The following is a 20,809-nucleotide window of genomic DNA, read 5'->3' as shown; positions in this document are numbered from 1 at the left end:
AACAGGGTAGTCTCACACACAGGCAGACACGCAGACCCAACACGGGTAGCCTCACACACAGGCGGACACGCAGACCCAACACGGGTAGTCTCACACAGGCAGACACGCAGACCCAACACGGGTAGCCTCACACACAGGCGGACACGCAGACCCAACACGGGTAGTCTCACACAGGCAGACACGCAGACCCAACACGGGTAGCCTCACACACAGGCGGACACGCAGACCCAACACGGATAGCCTCACACAGGCGGACACGCAGACCCAACACGGGTAGCCTCACATACAGGCAGACACGCAGACCCAACACGGGTAGCCTCACACACAGGCGGACACGCAGACCCAACACGGGTAGCCTCACACACAGGCGGACACTCAGACCCAACACGGGTAGCCTCACACACAGGCGGACACGCAGATCCAACACGGGTAGCCTCACACACAGGCAGACACGCAGACCCAACACGGGTAGCCTCACACACAGGCGGACACGCAGACCCAACACGGGTAGCCACACACACAGGCGGACACGCAAACCCAACACGGGTAGCCTCACACACAGGCGGACACTCAGACCCAACACGGGTAGCCTCACACACAGGCGGACACGCAGACCCAACACGGGTAGCCTCACACACAGGCAGACACGCAGACCCAACACGGGTAGCCTCACACACAGGCGGACACGCAGACCCAACACGGGTAGCCACACACACAGGCGGACACGCAGACCCAACACGCGTAGTCTCACACAGGCGGACACGCAGAAACACGGGTAGCCTCACATACAGGCAGACACGCAGACCCAACACGGGTAGCCTCACACACAGGCGGACACGCAGACTCAACACGGGTAGCCTCACACACAGGCGGACACGCAGACCCAACACGGGTAGTCACACACACAGGCGGACACGCAGACCCAACACGGGTAGCCTCACACACAGGCGGACACGCAGACCCAACACGGGTAGCCACACACAGGCGGACACGCAGACCCAACACGGGTAGTCTCACACACAGGCAGACACGCAGACCCAACACGGGTAGTCTCACACACAGGCGGACACGCAGACCCAACACGGGTAGCCTCACACACAGACGGACACGCAGACCCAACACGGGTAGCCTCACACACAGACGGACACGCAGACCCAACACGGGTAGCCTCACACACAGGCGGACACGCAGACCCAACACGGGTAGTCTCACACACAGGCAGACACGCAGACCCAACACAGCCCAGGCACGTGGGAACTCCCTGGACCGCCGGGTTCACGGCGCAGCGCACCACATTCCCACCGGCCGCCACTTATTCCCCCTGGCTACTCACCAACCCCCCCAGCTGCCCCCCCTCTCTCCCCCGGCGTCCGCGTGCCTGCCGGGTCTTGGCGGAGGTCTCCACGAAGGGGATGCCGTAGCCTTGCGCCAGCTCCTGCGCCTGCTTCGTGTCCACGGTCCGCGTGGGCACGCCGCACTTGTTCCCCACCAGCACCATCGGCACGTCCTCCGAGCCCTTGACGCGCTGGATCTGTTCCCTGCGCACGGAAGCCACGGCAGAGGTCGGGGTCTCAGTCCCCCCCTGTAAATCATCCCTCCGATTCCCAAACCTTCCCCATGTTGTAGTTCTCCCTCCAATCTCCTCCTTCAAAGATCCCCCTGCCTCTGAACAAGTGCTTCTTAACCTTGACCGCAGCCTTGACATCCACTTTGTTTCTCAATAAGAAACACAGTGACGTAGAGTGTTGTTGACGAAACAAAGTTGCGTACTCACTTTGCCCCATGGCTTCATTTGTTTCGATTTACCTTCTGAATAAAATCTGGCCGCATCTCACAAGCCCTGGGGGTGGCGTGCACCCCAGATTACACAAGCACATCAACAAAACAAGCCACGACCGTCGTGACCGCTGACGATGCCTGTTGCTGCTGTATATTTGGAGTCTGCACGTCTCTCTCTTCCCTCCCAACCAGCCCACCGCTACGCCCCACGTGTCTCTCTCTCTGTCCCTCCCAACCAGCCCCACCGCTACGCCCCCGTCTCTCTCTCCTCTCTCCCAACCAGCCACCGCTACGCCCCCCATGTCTCTCTCTCTCTCCCTCCCAACCAGCCCCACCACTACGCCCCCCATGTCTCTCTCTCCGTCTCCCTCCAACCAGCCCCCCCGCTACGCCCCCGTGTCTCTCTCTCTCTGTCTCCCTCTCAACCAGCCCACGCTACGCCCCCCCGTGTCTCTCTCTCTGTCTCCTCCCCAACCAGCCCCACCGCTACGCCCCCGTGTCTCTCTCTCCTCTCTCCCAACCAGCCCCACCGCTACCCCCCCCATGTCTCTCTCTCTCTCTTCCCTCCCAACCAGCCCCACCGCTACGCCCCCCGTGTTCTCTCTCTCCGTCTCCCTCCCAACCAGCCCCACCGCTACGCCCCCGTGTCTCTCTCTCTGTCTCCCTCTCAACCAGCCCACCACTACGCCCCCATGTCTCTCTCTCTCTCCCTCCAACCAGCCCCACCACTACGCCCCCCATGTCTCTCTCTCCGTCTCCCTCCCAACCAGCCCCACCGCTACGCCCCCCGTGTCTCTCTCTCCGTCTCCCTCCCAACCAGCCCCACCACTACGCCCCCCATGTCTCTCTCTCCGTCTCCCTCCCAACCAGCCCCACCGTTACGCCCCCCGTGTCTCTCTCTCCGTCTCCCTCCCAACCAGCCCCACCGCTACGCCCCCCGTGTCTCTCTCTCCGTCTCCCTCCCAACCGTGGTCGCGTGGATTTGGCTGCTGCTAGTAGATTTCCACACGATGATAAGCCACTTCTAGTCGTGGTTATCATTTGTGATCGCTTTTGAAAACGAACTACACGGCTCGGTGCGGCCTTACCCGGCAAGATAACAACAATTCGTGTTCACTGCAATTGACTTGCTACAGTAGCTGCAGTCAGCCACCCAGCGACCCACCTGTACCGGTGGATGTCCTCGAAGGACTTGGAGTTGTTGACAGCGAAGACGCACAGGAAGCCCTCGCCCTCGTGCATGAACTGCTCCAGCATGTCGCTGTACTCTTGCTTCCCGGCCGTGTCCAGAATGTCCAGCAGACAGGTCTCGCCATCGACCACCACCCGCTGCTTCAGGTACGAGTCCTGCGCCGAGGCACGGCAACGGAGAATACCCCCCCCCCCCCCATCCCCAACACACGGGAAGATTAGGCCTGCGCAGATGCGTCGCGCGACGTGGACGTGCCCTCGGCAGCTGTCGTCGCACGCACGAGCGGCGTCGGGATGCTGCTGGATGTGAACCTAGGGGGCCGCATCTCGCCACCCCCCCCCCCCCCACCAAGGTCCAACGTCGTCGAAACACAAATGAGCCACGAGGAACGGGAGTACGCAACTTTGTTTCACCATACACCCTCTAGAGTCTAGAGGTCGTTGTCAACATCGCAGCTTTCTTTGTTTCACCCAACACCACCTACTAGAGTCCTAGAAGTCTGTTGTCAACATCGGCAGCTTTCTTTTGTTTCACCAACAACCTTGTTGTATACTAACCCTTCTTCAAAATTGAGAATAATATTTGATGATATTTTTATATATTATCTTTTTACTTGTTTTTTTTAATGAAGGAAACACACCAAAGCGCAGCAAACTGCAAAACACCAGGTGTTGTTAAGTAATGAACTGGAGGAGGGCTAGGATGGCAGGAATTTGCAACCTTGCTTCAAGAAAGATAAGGCCTGATGAACGGGCACATGTCACCCGTGCAGGCGGCAGAGACAGTGGGAGTGTCAGCCAGACATAGTTAAGGCAAAAAGCCCAACCATCCTGCATGGTTTTAAAGTAACGTCAAAATTCGAAATTCACAACAGAGTAGGCTAAATATCGATCCTCGCGCTCGCTCAAATTGGAGACCAGGCTGCGAGCTACATCAATGAACCATTGCCCATTTGCTAATCCAATACTGAATGTTAATATTACTGAAGTCAAAACGAATTCTATGACCTCAGCACATGGGCAAATAATAGGGCAGTGTCGACTCAAAGGCAATGGAAGAAAGCAGAGGCGCCTTTGTCTAAATCACAACCACAGGAAGCCAGGAATCATCACTGATTGGTGTTTAGGGATTCCGAGCTAGTTGGAACACGTGCACACCAGGGGGGGAGGTAGAAGTACGCCTTGTCCTCCTGCAGCTGAGGGAGCAAGATAAACCCAAAAAGGCCAAGGAATAAATTAAGTGGGTCAGCTCAAGGCTGTGTGCACAGGGAGGGAGCTGATTTAAACACCCTGCACGTCTGAACGTGAGGGGGCCCTTGACCTGAAATAAGAATAACACTACCAGAGCAGAAGGTGATGGCCACAGTGAGACGAGAATAAGAGTGTGTATATCTTTAAGGATGCAGACCCAGCTGAACAACAAGGCTGCGTGGGGGTCACCAGAAGTGTCGCGTCGCCTAGTTAAGACAAAGAAGCGCAATTATTCGTGTATTGCTACTTAACAGTAACGTTAAAGTCGCGAAGTAACAACAGGGTAGGCTAAAGTTATTGATATTCACCACCCACTCCAATTAAACCAGGCCACAAGTTACGCCTACTGAACCATCACCATCATTAAGTCAATATGAAATGTTATTTCCATACTTTAATACTTTCTATACAACTCGACCCGAAGCATATGACAATCAGAACCTTCCTAAGTCAAATTGAATCGCACCCAGACAGGAGCGAATAGTCGATATAAGGTTGAAGAGGGAAGGAAATTAAGAGCACGGCGAACTGCAAACGTAAGCAAAAAGCCGGGAACGACACCAGCCCAGCAACAGCGAGTCGGGCTTCGACAGGCCATAAAAGTAGAAATAATAACTCCCGGGGTCAGGGGACACAAGAAGAAGCAGGCAGACAAAAACCAGAACTGACTCCAAGGTTCAACCGCCCTCACCTACAAGGAGTGACGGAAATTAATGAGGCCTTGAGTTAACGGCGTCAGCTGGACAGCAACAACAACGGCGAGCAGAGATAGGGTGGGGCAAAGACTGCGGGGCTATGGAATGCAACTTCGTGTCAGTAAAGCCCTGACAAACAAGTTAAGTTAAAGACATCACAATACATAATATCGTACATAACATCAATGTTAACGCTATTCACCGTAAACTATATTCCGCTTATATAACCATGCAGACACCAAGGAATACGAATTCCTAGGATCAAGAAACTTACCCCTTAACCTAAGATATCGGAAATAAATTAATAATAATAGCATATGCATGAAAAGACAAAAGTAAAACTTATGGAAAAGCCAGGATAACGGGATGAATCACCACCAGGTCGAATATAAATACATAATAAAAAAAACGATGTTAAACCCAGGGTCGGAGAGAAAGGGAGATCCCGGCCGTCTTTGTATCCCCGCAGCGCGGGATAGGAGTGTGTATACGCTCGGGGAAACACCTCCACTTGAGTCAAGCACCACGATGGGAAACGACAGACCTTAGGTTACATACAGAATCATAACTGTGAAATAGTAAGGGACAAATGTTAACTTAAAACTTTTAACCATTTCTTTGTGCGCCGGGTCGGAGAGAGTGTTGCCCCCCTCCAGGTTGTGCAACACGAACAAAGACGCCTATGAGACGATTTGTAACGTCTGTGTTTTGGGTTCATGAAGAAGGCCAGACAAGAGATAATATTGCACCCAGACAGAGAGACGACTTCGAGGCAATTTGTAACATCTGATTGTTTGCTCGTGGGTTTTATGGAGGGAGTGTGACAACGGAATATACCGTGGTGATGCACACAAGGACATACGGACGTACGGACACACACATGGACACACCTGCCTACGGACAGATCCTGACACAGCAAAAATCGAAAGAAGCCCCGCCTTGTGGGCGGGATCCAGGGGGATTTTTCGGCATAAAGGAAAGGATCCTGAGCATTGGAAACTAGTGCGACCAGCGGGTGACTGGGGAGTGCGACCAGCGGGTCGACTCAGGAGCGAGCTCGACCGGGAGGGTCGGCTCAGGAGCGAGCTGCGACCAGCGGGTCGGCTCGACTCATCTTCAGCTCGTCTGGGACTCAGCCGAGTTCGATCGGCTTACCAAAGCCGGCTCTCGGGGCTCGACTCAAGCGGCTCCCCATCTCCTCTGCAGGCGGGCAAGACCCGCTTGACAGCTCAACTCGGCCTGCGTGGGTCAACCTCTGCCGAGTCGGAGGTCTCTGCTGCCGCCGGAGTGGTGAGGGTCGCGGTTTGGCGACGAGGCTCCGTGCACACCCTGGTCGACGACCCAACACTGCACGCTGCGAGCGAGTTGTGGGCGCCACCTACCGACCGGGTTCCGAACCTGCGACAGCGTATCAACGGCATCCGAACCAGTTCACCACGGTGTGACAGGGAGCGAAGATACTTATGAACGCGCACCGCCCCCTCAACCACACGACCCACCAGGCGTCTGTTGACATAAAGAATCGACTCCGAACACCGACTATTCAAGACAAACTCTTACCACTCAAACACACTCGAACCATAAGCCATCCGTTGCTGGGAAGGCATCACAACGAGACCGAGTGATGGCCATCCGTCGTTTATAAGAGTATTCGTAATTTTTATCTTTAATATTTAGTGGCTGTACTCTTAATCGCATAATTCCCAACAGATCCATCAATACGAAACTGATTCTTGGCACCTCCTTCCGCCGAGCCACGCTCACGTGGGGAGTGGTGGCCCACCGGATCCTTATCAGGTGATCTGGCCCCAATTAGTAACTTGGTATAATATAACGATCTTCGGAAAAGGAGCACCGTCGCAGGCCCTTACTCCGAGCCGTTTCTGTGTCAGATACCTGCCGATGTATCTGTTGAGATTGGTGCCTTTAAGAATAATAACTGTTTTTGATTGTGTTTTTTTATCGCCGTATAATCTTTCAAGTATTCTTTCAGTCATAATCGCCGCACGTACTCGCATCCTCTACAGAATATTCACACTGTCCCGTGACCCAACGGTGCTAACAACGTGATAAGGGTTTGCGTATGATCAATAAGGAGTGCGGTACTGCTGCTTGAACAATGTTGAGTATAATCATTCATTAACGTTAAGGTTTTCTTAGCATAGTATTTGCATATTTTAACGACTCTCTCTCTCACTAACAACCATCGCGTTATGCGGGATCCATGTGCCGTTGTCAAAGTGAAATCAGACAATCGTTGATGATACTGTATTGATGCCGTGTTGACGTTCCGGGATTGAGAGTTCGCATACTATATCATAGTTAAGGTTGAATTAGTAATAAATTGATCAATACAGAAGTGGTTGTGTGATTCTTTCCTGAAATCTATGCATAAGATCTGCTTCTGCGTTGAGATCTGAACTTGGTGACCTTAATAAACACACTAATACATACTCAGTAAATGTTAAAGCGATAACGGGGTGAACCGGGGACCTAAAATATAACCACGAATACACACTCTGGGAATGTTAAAGCGAGAATGAGACGAACCTAGACAACGATGCCGAGTTAATCTAAGTTAATCTTGCATACTTACACCACACCTGCATAACTGCATACGATTAATTGCCTTATTCCGATCGATAACCCACCCTCGTCACCGAGGCGGGGTCTGGTTATCATAACGACTTGCATTATCATAATTACACCCACTCGCATAATTAATACGATTACCTCTCGAATTGGCATAATTAAAATGTGCATAATTACATAAATTAACATATTTCCGGATAATTACACATTTGGCCAAATTTCATTTAATTATTATTATTTCACTGAATATTCATAACCCACATATACAACATAATAATTTCACCCACGCACGCATACAACATAACAATTTTGTTAACCAACATAGACAACACCCTCTAGAGTCTAGAAGTCGTTGTCAACATCGCAGCTTTCTTTACGACTGAGAACCAAGGGGGTGGCGAGTCCGCAGTGAGGTTAAGAACCCAACGCTACTCCACGTGCCTCTTGGGTCTCTTCGGCCGCGTTGCGCGCCGCACGTGTTTGATCGCGGAGCGTGCTCGACCCCCTGGATTATACATTTATTATCATCTGGGGGGGGGGGTTCTTCAGGAACGCAGCGACAACCACGTTACAGGAGAACTGACTGCAGACACAGACGGCAGCAGCAGCGGCACCTGTGCAGGCGGCACGACACACGAGGTGCGCGAGTGGGTGGGCGAGTGGGTGGGCGAGTGGGGGGCGAGTGGGTGGGCGAGTGGGTGAGTGGGTGGGCGAGTGGGGGGCGAGTGGGTGGGCGAGTGGGTGGGCGAGTGGGTGGGCGAGTGGGTGGGCGAGTGGGTGCGCGAGTGTGGGCGAGTGGGTGGGCGAGTGGGTGGGTGAGTAGGTGGGTGGGTGAGTAGGTGGGTGGGTGAGCAGATGAGTAGGCGAGTGGGTGGGCAAGTGGATGGGCGAGTAGGTGGGTGGGTGAGTAGTGTGGGGGTGAGCAGATGAGTAGGCGAGTGTGTGGGCGAGTAGGTGGGTGGGTGAGTAGGTAGATGGGGGTGAGTAGGCGGTTGGGTGAGCAGGTCGACGAGAGAGCGGGTGAGCAGGGGGGGATGGGTGGGTGAGTGGGTTTACTGGGTGGGTGAGGTGGGCGAGCGGGGTGAGCAGGTGGGTGGATGGGTTGGGTGAGTTATTGGGTGGGGTGGGTGGGTTATTGGGTGGGTGAGGTGGGCGAGGCGTGAGCAGGTGGGTGGATGGGTGGTGAGTGGGTTACTGGGTGGGTGATGAGGTGGGCGAGCGGTGGTGAGCTAGGTGGGTGGATGGGTGGGTGGGTTACTGGGTGGGTGAGGTGGGAGAGCAGGTGGGTGGATGGGGTGGTGAGTGGGTTATTGGGTGGGTGAGGTGGGTGAGCAGGTGGGTGGGTGGGTGGGTTACTGGGTGGGTGAGGTGGGTGAGCAGGTGGGTGGATGGGTGGGTGAGTTATTGGGTGGGTGGGTTATTGGGTGGGTGAGGTGGGTGAGCAGGTGGGTGGGTGGGTGAGTGGGTTATTGGGTGGGTGAGGTGGTGGGGGGCGAGCGGGGTGAGCAGGTGGGTGGATGGGTGAGTGGGTTATTGGGTGGATGGGTGGGTGAGGGTGGGACCGCTGCTCGCAACGTCCGCGAGGCCACTGCGGTGCCAAACACGACGCGGCCGCCGGCGCTCACCCCCGATGGTGGGGTCGTAGTCGTCCACAAAGTGGTTCTGGGGTGAGCCGGTATGGTGAGGGCGCTCTTGCCAAACGCCTTCAGCGCCACCACCACCAGGCTTGTACTGCCGTCATGGCGCCCGCTTGCTGCGACGACGACAACAACAACACACGCAATGACCCCCCCCCCCCACCCCATCCACAGCGTCGCCTCAACAACAAAACATTCGCCTCAACAACAACAACAAAATTCGCCTCAACAACAACAACATTCGCCACCGAGTGGTTGGCGAGACTCCACCACGGCGCTTGTGCAGGCCAGGTGCACTTTCGCGAAGTTGTCGAACGGCCGTCTGGCAGGAGGTCACGGGTCAGACCCAGGTGGTGCAATGGGTTGACGGATCAAGACGACGGGCAGATGCACCACTACAACAGATGCCGGTGGTGCATCTGTTGCCTCACGCGCACAGACACACACACAGACACACACACAGACACACACACACACAGACACACACAGACACACACACACACAGACACACACAGACACACACAGACACAGACACACACACACACAGACACACACAGACACACACACACAGACACACACAGACACACAGACACACACAGACACACAGACACACACAGACACACAGACACCCACAGACACACAGACACACAGACACACACACAGACAGACACACAGACACACACAGACACACACACAGACACACACAGACACACACACAAGACACACACACACACAGACAGGACACACACAGACACACACAGACACCACACAGACACACACACACACAGACACACACACACAGACACACAGGACACACACAGACACACAGACACACACACACACAGACAGACACACAGACACACACAGACACACACAGACACAGACCAGACACACAGACACACACACAGAACACACACACACAGACACACCACACACAGACACACAAGACAGAACACAGACACACCCAACAGACAGACACACAGACACACACACAGACAGACACACACACGCACAGACACACGCGCACACACACGCACACACACACGCGCACGCACACACATGCGCACACACAGACACACGCACACACACAGACACACGCACACACACGCGCACACACACACAGACACACAGACACACAGACACACACACAGACAGACACATACACACACAGACACACACACAGACACACACAGACACACACACACAGACACCACACACACAGACACAGACACACACAGACACACACAGACACACACACACACAGACACACACACACAGACACACAGACACACACAGACACACAGACACACACACACAGACAGACACACAGACACACACAGACACACACAGACACAGACAGACACACAGACACACACACAGACACACACACACACAGACACACACACACAGACACACACACAGACACACACACAGACACACACACACAGACAGACACACAGACACACACGCACAGACACACGCGCACACACACCGCACCACACACACGCGCACGCACACACACGCGCACACACACAGACACACGCACACACCACACGCGCACACACACACACCGCGCACACGCGCGCACACACACACGCACACACACGCGCACCACACACACAGCACAGACACACACCACACGCGCGTGTGTGGTGTTGTGGGTGGTGGGTGGTGTGTGTGGCGGTGTGTGTGGTGTGTGGTTGTGTGTGGGTGGTGTGTGGGGGTGTGTGTGTGGTGGTGTGGTGGTGGTGTGTGTAGGTGTGTGTGTAGGGTGTGTGTGTAGGTGTGTGTGTGTAGGTGTGTGTGTGTAGCTGTACCGGGGGAATTTTCCATTTTGGTACAGATATAATGGGAGGCCTGATCGACGCCCGGGTGCGATCAAGGGCTGGCTCCCCTATTGGTCAACCACGTTATGTATGCCGATGATTTGGTAATAGCTGCTCATTCAGAAGAGGAGTTGGAGGCGCTGCTGCTGAGACTGGAGCGTGCCACTAAGAGGTGGGGCCTTACCATCAGCCCCCCCAAAACTAAGCACCTGCCTGGGTATTTGTACCATCTGGACACTCCACCCCCACAACTCCCAATTGGTGATGGGGCAGTTGTGGAGAGAGTGGAGAGTTTCCCATACCTGGGCAGTGTGCTTATGACCGGCTCCAGTCTATCAGCAGAGGTCTCAATCCGAATCAGTCGAGCGGCAATATCTTTTCATCGGTGCGTAACGCTGTGTGGAAGCTACCTGGTCTGTCGCTCCGCACGAAGCTTCAGGTCTTCTCGGCCACGGTCATTTCCCTCCCTTCTCTACGCTGCGAGACGTGGACCCCCCTGGTGGAGCATCTTCGCCGGTTGGAAACATTTTAGGCTGGCCTGCCTACGATCCATCCTAGGTTTAACCAGGCTGGATTGTATGAGGAGCTCACAAATCCTTGAAAGATCTGGGCAAAGTCCCATCAGTCGAGCTCCCTCCGGCAGGCAAGGCTGCGTTGGCTGGGTCATGTAGCCCGCAATGCCCAGCCCACCGATGCCTTAAACAGCTTTTGTCGGCCGGATCGAGGGGGCTAGACGGGCGCGGCACGGGCTAGAGAGGAGATGGAGTGAGTGGTACAGGAGGATGTGGAGCTGAGTGGACTTGACGATGACTGTACCAGCGGTGTCAAGATCGGCCTCTGTGGAGGAGGCTCGTGAAGGACGCTACTGGGCCAGTTGGAGGCAGTCGCCCTCCAACAACAACGGAGGGCGGGGAGCGACGCTCACAACAACGAGCGGAGCGTCAGGGTGGCTAAGCACAGCAAGTTGGCACAATAGGGGGCACAGGTGGTGCATCAGCCAGTCATCTCGGTCATCTCGGTCAGTCGACCCATGGCACCTGCTGGGTCTGCCCCGTAACCTCCTGCAGCGGGCGTTCGACACTTCACGTGGCCTCAAAGGTGCACATGGCCTGGCACAAGCGTCGTGGTGACGTGTGTGCGTGCGGGCGCTCCGGGAATGAGGGATAACGGGCGCGGGCTACACTTCATCCCGCGTCCCCTACGCCTCCCCCCATCCAACCCATCCACCCCCCCAGAATCCCACCAGCCACCTCGGCCACATTCCACAGTTCCGAGTGCACGTTCACCCCACACACACTCATCATAGGGACACAGAGGCAAAGTCTCCCCCGTGTAGCCCTCGACCGGCTGTAGGGCAAGTTGCTGTTAAGCCTGCAAGCTGCTGACCGATGTTGACACACCGCACCAGGTTCTCGTTTGAGGCTGGCTCGAAACGCGTGCGTCTCTATAAACTACACACAGAGGTAAATACGCACGCAAACCTGCGTTATGATATGCACATAAATGCGCGTACGGTACCGTTATGCATATTTATAGACGCACACGTACGTGGCACACAAGCACATCCACGCATACATTTGTGTCCGCGCATACGTACACAAGTACGTGCGAACGTACGAGCGCACATGCGCGTAAACGCAGGTACACGGGCATACAAAGCGCCCCGTAAAGGCTTAACGGGCTGTAGGGGCAAGTGCTGTTAGCGAGTAGCACCTGTGAAGGCTACTGGCACTGTGGCACACGAGGGGGGCGAGTGGCCAACATCACGCCCAGCCACCTGCTCCTCAGTGGCGATGTTTACACATCGCACCAAGTACTCATTTGAGTCTGAGTCGACCTAGGGGAGGCCCAGGACCATTTCAGATAATCGTCACCGGTGTTTGTCCGTGAGAGGGAATCGAACCCGGGTCGCCGGGTTCGTAGCACAACGCGCTAACCGCTGCACCACCCCTCCCCGTCACGACACACAGACGGGTACACAAACAGCCTCGCACACGGCCGCACGTCGCGCTCCTGAGCGCCACCATCCCAGAGACGCGCACGCGTTCAACATTCCGGCCGCCCTGACGGGCGTCCCCTAGGTCCACTCGGCCTAAAATGATGACTCTACCACGATGAGTGCGTGCATGCGTGCGTCACGCACTCGTGCGACTATACAGTGCCACGACCACTGACTCGCATCCCTCCGTGGAGTGCGATGCTCCGGCCTTAATAGGAGCTCGCAGACACCCACTGCCCCCCCATCCCCCCCCGCCCCCTCCCCCCGCCACTGTCATCCTTGAAAATGATGACACCACCCCCTCCCCCTCCCTTCAAACGAAGAAAAAATCGACAACACTGCCATGAAGATGAAAACAATATACAAACCGACGACGTTTCGTGCAATGACCCCTGTTAGTGATTTATGATTATCGATGAGAGTGTGTTTAAAAAATCACTCTTCGCCTGGATAACAGGCAGGAGATATTTTCCGGAGTCCTGGCCCCCAAAACTCCGGCTCGCAATGAAACTCGGGTGAAATCTTTAATTGTACGAGACAACGCGTCGTCTCGTTTATTAAAAAAGATACCTCCACATTCAGTAAACACGGCACAATTTCTTTTAATTGCTTTAGGAATCAAAGCCCTGCAGTTAACATAATCAACAGACAGCGTGTAGACGACACGGTCACGTAAATAGAGACAAAGATCCCCCGTGTAGCCTTAACAGACTGTTGGGCGCAGTGCTGTTATGCGAGCACCCTATGAAGGGCGAAATGTTACACGAGGGGGTGGGTGGCCAGCACCCCGCCCCGACCGCCTTGTCTCCCCTAGTGACGATGTTTGCACATCGCACCAGGTACTAATTTTGAGGTTGAGTTACCTAGGGGATGCCCAGGACAGTTTCAGATATAATAGTCACTTGTATTGGCCGTGAGCAGGAATCGAACTCTGGTCGCCGGGTTCGTAGCGCAGCGTAGCGCTAACAGCTACACTACTGCTCCCATGAGGTACCACACACAGAGAGAGCACACACACACAGCCACACACACAGCACATACACAAACCCACCCAGCACACACAGCACACACACACACACAGCACACACAGCACACACAGCACACACAGCACACACACACACAGCACACACACACAGCACACACACACACAGCACCACACAGCACACAGCACACACAGCACACACACACACAGCACACACCACAGCACACACACACACACAGCACACAGCACACAGCACACACAGCACACAGCACACACAGCACACACACACACACAGCACACACCACACAGCACACACAGCACACACACCACAGCACACACAGCACACAGCACACACACACAGCACACAGCACACACAGCACACAGCACACACAGCACACACACACACACAGCACCACAGCACACAGCACACACAGCACACACACAGCACACACACACACACAGCACACACAGCACACAGCACACACAGCACACACACAGCACACAGCACCACACAGCACACACAGCACACACAGCACACAGCACACACAGCACACACACACAGCACACACACACAGCACACAGACACAGCACACACAGCACACCACACAGCACACACACACAGCACACAGCACACACACACAGCACACACAGCACACACACAGCACACAGCACACACACAGCACACAGCACACACACAGCACAGCACGCACACAGCACACACACACAGCAGTAGCACACACACACACACAGCACACACAGCACACAGCACACACACAGCACATACAGCACACAAAGCACACACACACACAGCACATACAGCACACACACACACAGCACATACAGCACACACAGCACATACAGCACACACTGTTCTAAAACAATTTTCATTGCCACAATTAACTTTATTTTTCAAATGACAATGTAACCAAATAGAAGCCACTCAGGCAGACGTGAACAACTCTAAAACGCAATTCTGCCTTTCATTCAGTCAGATAACATTGAACAAACTGTATAGAATACCTTAAATTTCCATGAGTTAAATATCTTTACCTCATGAACATTTTTAACAGGAGTTATAAGTAATGCAAAGTGGTCTGTTATCATTAAACTTTAAAACAAGTGAATTTTGCCCTTGTTTTACAAGATCTTTCAGAAAGCAATAGTTTGTGTCACATCTACAGCTACATAACATCAACAGTTATAACCAAATCTTATTCAAGAGTTTAATAAAACAAGTGCCATAAGTCCATCATGTTTGCAATAACCACAATACAAGCAGTCAAAATGCAAACAAAAAGAAACAACTCTGATGATGATAATGATATGCACTGTCCTTGAAGTTGATTGGTCCACATCCGAGACAGTACCAGTTGAAAGGGTAAAAACCTACTATATTTTGCCACTGGTAAAGGAGGTCTCATAGTGTAAATTTACCCCGAGCTCTCAATACTCTGATAGTGCGCTGTCTTTGAGTTGTACGCCTTTTGGTGTCATCTGGTCCAACACCAATGGAGACTAGGCTCTAAGAAAGCGTCTCGGGTGTGGACCAATCAACTTCAAGGACAGTGCATATCATTATCATCATCAGAGTTGTTTCTTGTTTGTTTGCATTTTGACTGCTTGTGTTGTGGTTATTGCAAACATGATGCCTTCTATAAAGGTGTCAGTTGTTATACCAGTTGAAAAGGGTAAAAACCTATCACTATTTTGCCACTGGCAAAGGAGATGTCTCATAGTGTAAACGTCAAACCACATTTGGTGAACGAGGCGTGTAACGATGGAACTTCTCCAAAGAGACACGCGACCGAGCCAAGTGTGATTGGGCAACTGCGCCGTGCGGCGCCTTGCGCACGAGCGCGTGAGGTGCACTGCCCCAGCAACGTAGCGGCGCAGAACCCGCCGCCGCTCACCGTCCGTTAGCGTCGTACCATTGCCGGCACGGGGCTTGCAACTACCCGCCCCCCTCTGTTCGCACCCGGGTGCTTCGACCCCTCCGGCGCACCGGCGCAGTTGCACCGCCTGTGCACTCGACGGTAGCTGCGCTGCCGCGAGCGGTGAGCGGTAGACCAGGCAGTGCCGTTCGAGTTCACCCTTCACTTCGCTGCCGGCCGCTGGCGGCACGAACCTCGTGGCCTACGCAGAGATGATTGCACGAGTTGGGCAACTTGCGTGAAGGGTAACTGCGTTGCAGGGCAGCAAGTAGGTGGCCGAGCTAGCGCGTGCTCAACGGGCGTGTTGTCTCCTGCTGAACGTGTTTGTCGTATTGAAACGGCTGCACGCCGTATGGAGCTGGAAATCAAAATTTCCCTGTACAAGAATAGGGGTAAGCCGAATGGGTTGACATGTATGAATGTGTGGCATTTAAATACAATACTCGTTTTTATTAAAGCTGTGTCTGTGTTTGTTCAGGGTGTGCCAGGGTCTCAGGGTCCTATGGGACCTCCTGGTGTGCCTGGACCTCACGTGAAAAGTTAAAGAAAGTGTGCGGTAAATAGTTGATGTCAAAGGTTTCTGGAAATTGTTGACTCCCCCCTCAAAACATATCTTTACCCCCACGTAGTTATATATAGCTACACGCCCTACATACAACAGAGGAAGTAGTATCTATTGATTCTGTAGTTGTCTCGACGGACTGTACAGTAGTATCTACTGAGCCAGTAGTAGCTACTGACTGTGTAGTAGGATTTACTGCATTTCGTATTTTCATTAGAGAATGCACTGAATGTGTAAGTTGTGAATAAATGACGCTGCAGCGACGACAGCCTGACTCGTTCTTAGTTTAATGTCGCATTTAGTCGTCTAGACAAAAGTATCAGCTTAGATGCAATATCACCCTAAGAAAGTTACGTACCCGTTATTTTGGTATGATTTATCCAAGAGATAAACTGCCTCATGTGGCACTCCGCTTGTTTCTACTTATATATACTGTATTAATGTATACTTACATACATTTAATCACGATTATTTCCTGTTCCATCAGCTAAAATTACCATCATATATACAGTGAGGGAAAAAAGTATTTATCCCCTGCTGATTTTGTACGTTTGCCCACTGACAAAGAAATGATCAGTCTATAATTTTAATGGTAGGTTTATTTGAACAGTGAGAGACAGAAAAACAACAACAAAATCCAGAAAAACGCGTCAAAAATGTTATAAATTGATTTGCATTTTAATGAGGGAAATAAGTATTTGACCCCCTCTGCAAAACATGACTTAGTACTTGGTGGCAAAACCCTTGTTGGCAATCACAGAGGTCAGACGTTTCTTGTAGTTGCCCACCAGGTTTGCACATATCTCAGGAGGGATTTTGTCCCACTCCTCTTTGGAGATCTTCTCCAAGTCATTAAGGTTTCGAGGCTGACGTTTGGCAACTCGAACCTTCAGCTCCCTCCACATATTTCTATGGGATTAAGGTCTGGAGACTGGCTAGGCCACTCCAGGACCTTAATGTGCTTCTTCTTGAGCCACTCCTTTGTTGCATTGGCCGTGTGTTTTGGGTCATTGTCATGCTGGAATACCCATCCACGACCCATTTTCAATGCCCTGGCTGAGGGAAGGAGGTTCTCACCCAAGATTTGACGGTACATGGCCCCGTCCATCGTCCCTTTGATGCGGTGAAGTTGTCCTGTCCCCTTAGCAGATAAACACCCCCAAAGCATAATGTTTCCACCTCCATGTATGACGGTGGGGATGGTGTTCTTGGGGTCATACAAGTTAAGGGGGAGGGGGGGGGAGCTTATCAGAATGTGGTAGCCAATGAATGGAACGTATTGGGAGGGGGGGGTGCTAAAAGAGGTGTACGTAGACGTCGACGTGGACGTGTTTGTGCGCAAGCCCCTGTTGGTGCACATGACAGAAGAGAACGAAAATGCCCATGTTGTTTTCACCAGTGTTGGCTGACAATCAAATACGAAAAAGGAGAGTACTGTTAAACGCTGGGGATGTCAACACTCGGTAAAGTAAAATAGTGCCTGTCAGATAAAATGGTCCAAAAATGTGTAGTTAAATCTTTTTTTGCATGGTTAATAACATCTTTCCAATGATTACTAAGTTTGTACCCATCATCACGGTTGAAATTATGTCTGTGTTTGTATATCTGAATGGCTTCGTGTACAAACCTTTGATGGTATCCAGAGGGTTTGCAGAGCACCTTAGTCTCGGAAAAAACAATATATGAGAGCCCATCTGTGAAGGATGTCATCCCTGACTTGCAATACCCTGGAGTCTATAAACTGAGTTGCAGCTGTGGTGATTGTTACATTGGGGAAACGAAACGTCATGTCTCTGATCGTGTCCGCGAGCACAAGCAAGATTTGAAACACGGCAAAATTGAGTCTTCCGCCTTTGCCGATCATTGCTACAACGCGGTGGGCTCTCATGATATTGTTTTTTCCGAGACTAAGGTGCTCTGCAAACCCTCTGGCTACCATCAAAGGTTTGTATACGAGGCCATCCAAATTTACAAACACAGACATAATTTCAACCGTGATGAGGGGTACACACTTAGTAATCATTGGAAATATGTTATTAATCATGCAAAAATATTTAACCACACATTTTTGGACCATCTGCCGCCCTTCCATGCGCACCTTTCCCTGTAAAACACGAGATCATCGAGTCCACGCATTTCCCCCGTGTTCGACGAGGGAAATGCTCGCCGGGGGGGGGGGGGGGGGGACGCTGGGATTCACTGGGAGATGCTGCACTCGGTGCCGGCGACATACAGAACTTGTGGGTCCTCGTGGTCAGCAAATCTGAGTGGGAGAAGCGGCATGTGGTTGGAGGGGCAGAGGTGGTGGTGGGGGGGAGGGGCAGGGCAGGGTGAGCGATGTGGACGAGTCACCGACTCCTCTCTCTCCCATCATGCTGAGATCTCGGTGGCTACTTTGTCCCAGGCTCGGGAGCCGATTGCAGATCTCACTCTTGCAGGGATCCGCCTGGCGCCCCCCCCCCACCCCGTCGGCAATCACGCAGGGTGGCGGTGGGTGGGGTGGAGTGAGGGAGGGGAGTTGAGGGCAACTGCGAGGTGCGGAACGACAGCCGCGCCATCAGGCAGCGACATCCGCTGACAATTTTGTCCGGCCATGATTGTTGTTGCCAGGGGCGAGGCCCATGGGGGCCACGGCCGACAGTCGACGGGGCGAGCGATCGAGCCGGCGGATTAGTCGGGGCCCCAGCTTCCCAGCAAGCCGCCGCCGCCGTCACTTGCACGTGTACTCCTCCGCCCCCTCGCTGCACGTGCTGCAGCGCACGTAGCAGCACCAGCGGAACTCGCACTTGCAATGCCACGAGCGCGTGTACGGCGCGTGTCGTAGCCGCGGCCGCAGCACAGCAGCTCGCAGCCGTCGGCGTGCGGCGACGTGCGGTCGCACGGGCGGCCGCGCGTGCCCACGCTGCCCGTCAGCCGGTCCTCCTCGCAGTAGCTAGGCGAGCTCTCGGTGAACACGAGCTCCGTGTGGAGCGGCTTGCGGTGGCCGCGCGAGCGCCTCGCCTGGAGGAAGGCGGGGTAGCGGTGGCGGTAGCGGCCGGCGTGCACCGGCTCCACGTGGACCGCCTCGTCGTACTTGCGCTTGAGCGCGGAGCCCACCTCGCGGAACTGGGGCAGCGTGGCCCAGCACGTCCTGGTGGTGCACGAGCCCAACACTCCGTGGCACTTGCACACCGGCTTCATCTTCTCCTCCAGCACCTGGCGGCACGGGGGGGGAGAGAGAGACGAGAGGGCAGGAGAGCATCGGGGAGGTAGGTGGGGACAAGTGGGGGGGGGGGGGGAGACAGAAAGACAGAGAGAGACAGAGAGAGACAGAGAGAGACACAGAGAGACAGAGACAGACTTTGACTTTAATAATTTTATTACACCAGCGGCAATTGTGCTGGAGTTTTCCAATATATGAGCCTTTATGGCAACACACAAACATGTAATAAAAGACTCCGTCAGCCACTGCTGGTCTCCGCTTGTCTTCTATTTAGGTTCTTCTCCGCACCCCGCTGGTCTCCTCCACGGACCAGCGTCGTCTCCTCTCGCGTGCCACGCACGCTCCTCCGTTAGCTCCTCTACTCCCGCACTCCGCACCCCGCTGGCCGACGGCGTGCTGAGGACCTTCGGCCACGTGGCCGATGGCGCGGATCTCTCTCTCACCACCCAGCGTGGCTCAGACTCTCAACTTCCACGACTGCCCCGATCTCTTCCGGGCTCCCACTAATATACATTCCCCCCACGTGATCCTGACTCCTCCCCTTCCGGATCGTCAGATCCGGCCTTCCCATAATGCCCCGCTGGCTCCGCCCCCATTCACCTCGCCTCCCATTGGAGCCGAGGTGAACGGTGGCCCCTCCCACACGCCCCGCAGACCAGGCTCCGCCCCCCAATACCCCGGGCCGCGTGATTGGACCAGAGCCCAGCAACCCCATTTACACTATGAGACACCTCCTTTACCAGTGGCAAAATATAGTGATAGGTTTTTACCCTTTCAACTGGTACAAAAACTGACATCATGTTTGCAAGAACCACAAGAACCACAACACAAGCAGTCAAAATGCAAACAAAAAGAAACAACTCTGATGATGATAATGATATGCACTGTCCTTGAAGTTAATTGGTCCGCACTCGAGACAGCTTTCCTTAGCTAAAAATAAGCATTGTGCCGGAAAAATGACGAGGAGAAGAGGTAGGATAATGGGGGGTGGGAAGGGGGGGGGGAGAGAGTGGGGAGGGTGGGGTGATTTTGTTTTCAGCGCCTGCGTTGGATTGGATCTGGAGGAGTGCTTGGTGTGGGGAAATCGCTGGCACCTTGCGCCCGGCGGCGTTGTTGTGCAGGTTCATGAGCGTGCGCGCGCTCCGCTGGACCTCGCGCGCGT

At 53.7% G+C, this 20,809-nt stretch overlaps 1 protein-coding gene and 1 pseudogene across 1 annotated transcript; both read right to left on the bottom strand.

Annotated features, from left to right (window-relative positions):
• Positions 1-1,378: 1,378 nt before the first annotated feature.
• On the bottom strand, positions 1,379-12,272 carry LOC133362587 (GTPase HRas-like; annotated as a pseudogene).
• A 6,579-nt stretch (positions 12,273-18,851) lies between these two features.
• Positions 18,852-20,804, bottom strand: LOC133362588 (protein Wnt-7b-like; the record flags this gene model as incomplete). Its single annotated transcript, XM_061581518.1, is given in 3 exon segments — positions 18,852-19,256; positions 19,259-19,640; positions 20,742-20,804. Coding segments are annotated over 3 exon segments (546 nt in total), but the record flags the coding sequence as incomplete, so codon positions are not given.
• Between the last annotated feature and the right edge of the window lie 5 nt (positions 20,805-20,809).

The sequence above is a fragment of the Lethenteron reissneri genome, unplaced genomic scaffold (genome assembly GCF_015708825.2).
Source record: "Lethenteron reissneri isolate LAM-NWPU_2019-01 unplaced genomic scaffold, ASM1570882v1 scaffold_1537, whole genome shotgun sequence".
In the NCBI taxonomy this organism is placed as follows: domain Eukaryota; kingdom Metazoa; phylum Chordata; class Hyperoartia; order Petromyzontiformes; family Petromyzontidae; genus Lethenteron; species Lethenteron reissneri.
Note: the sequence above shows the minus strand (reverse complement) of the source record. Positions and strands in the feature narration are given on the sequence as shown.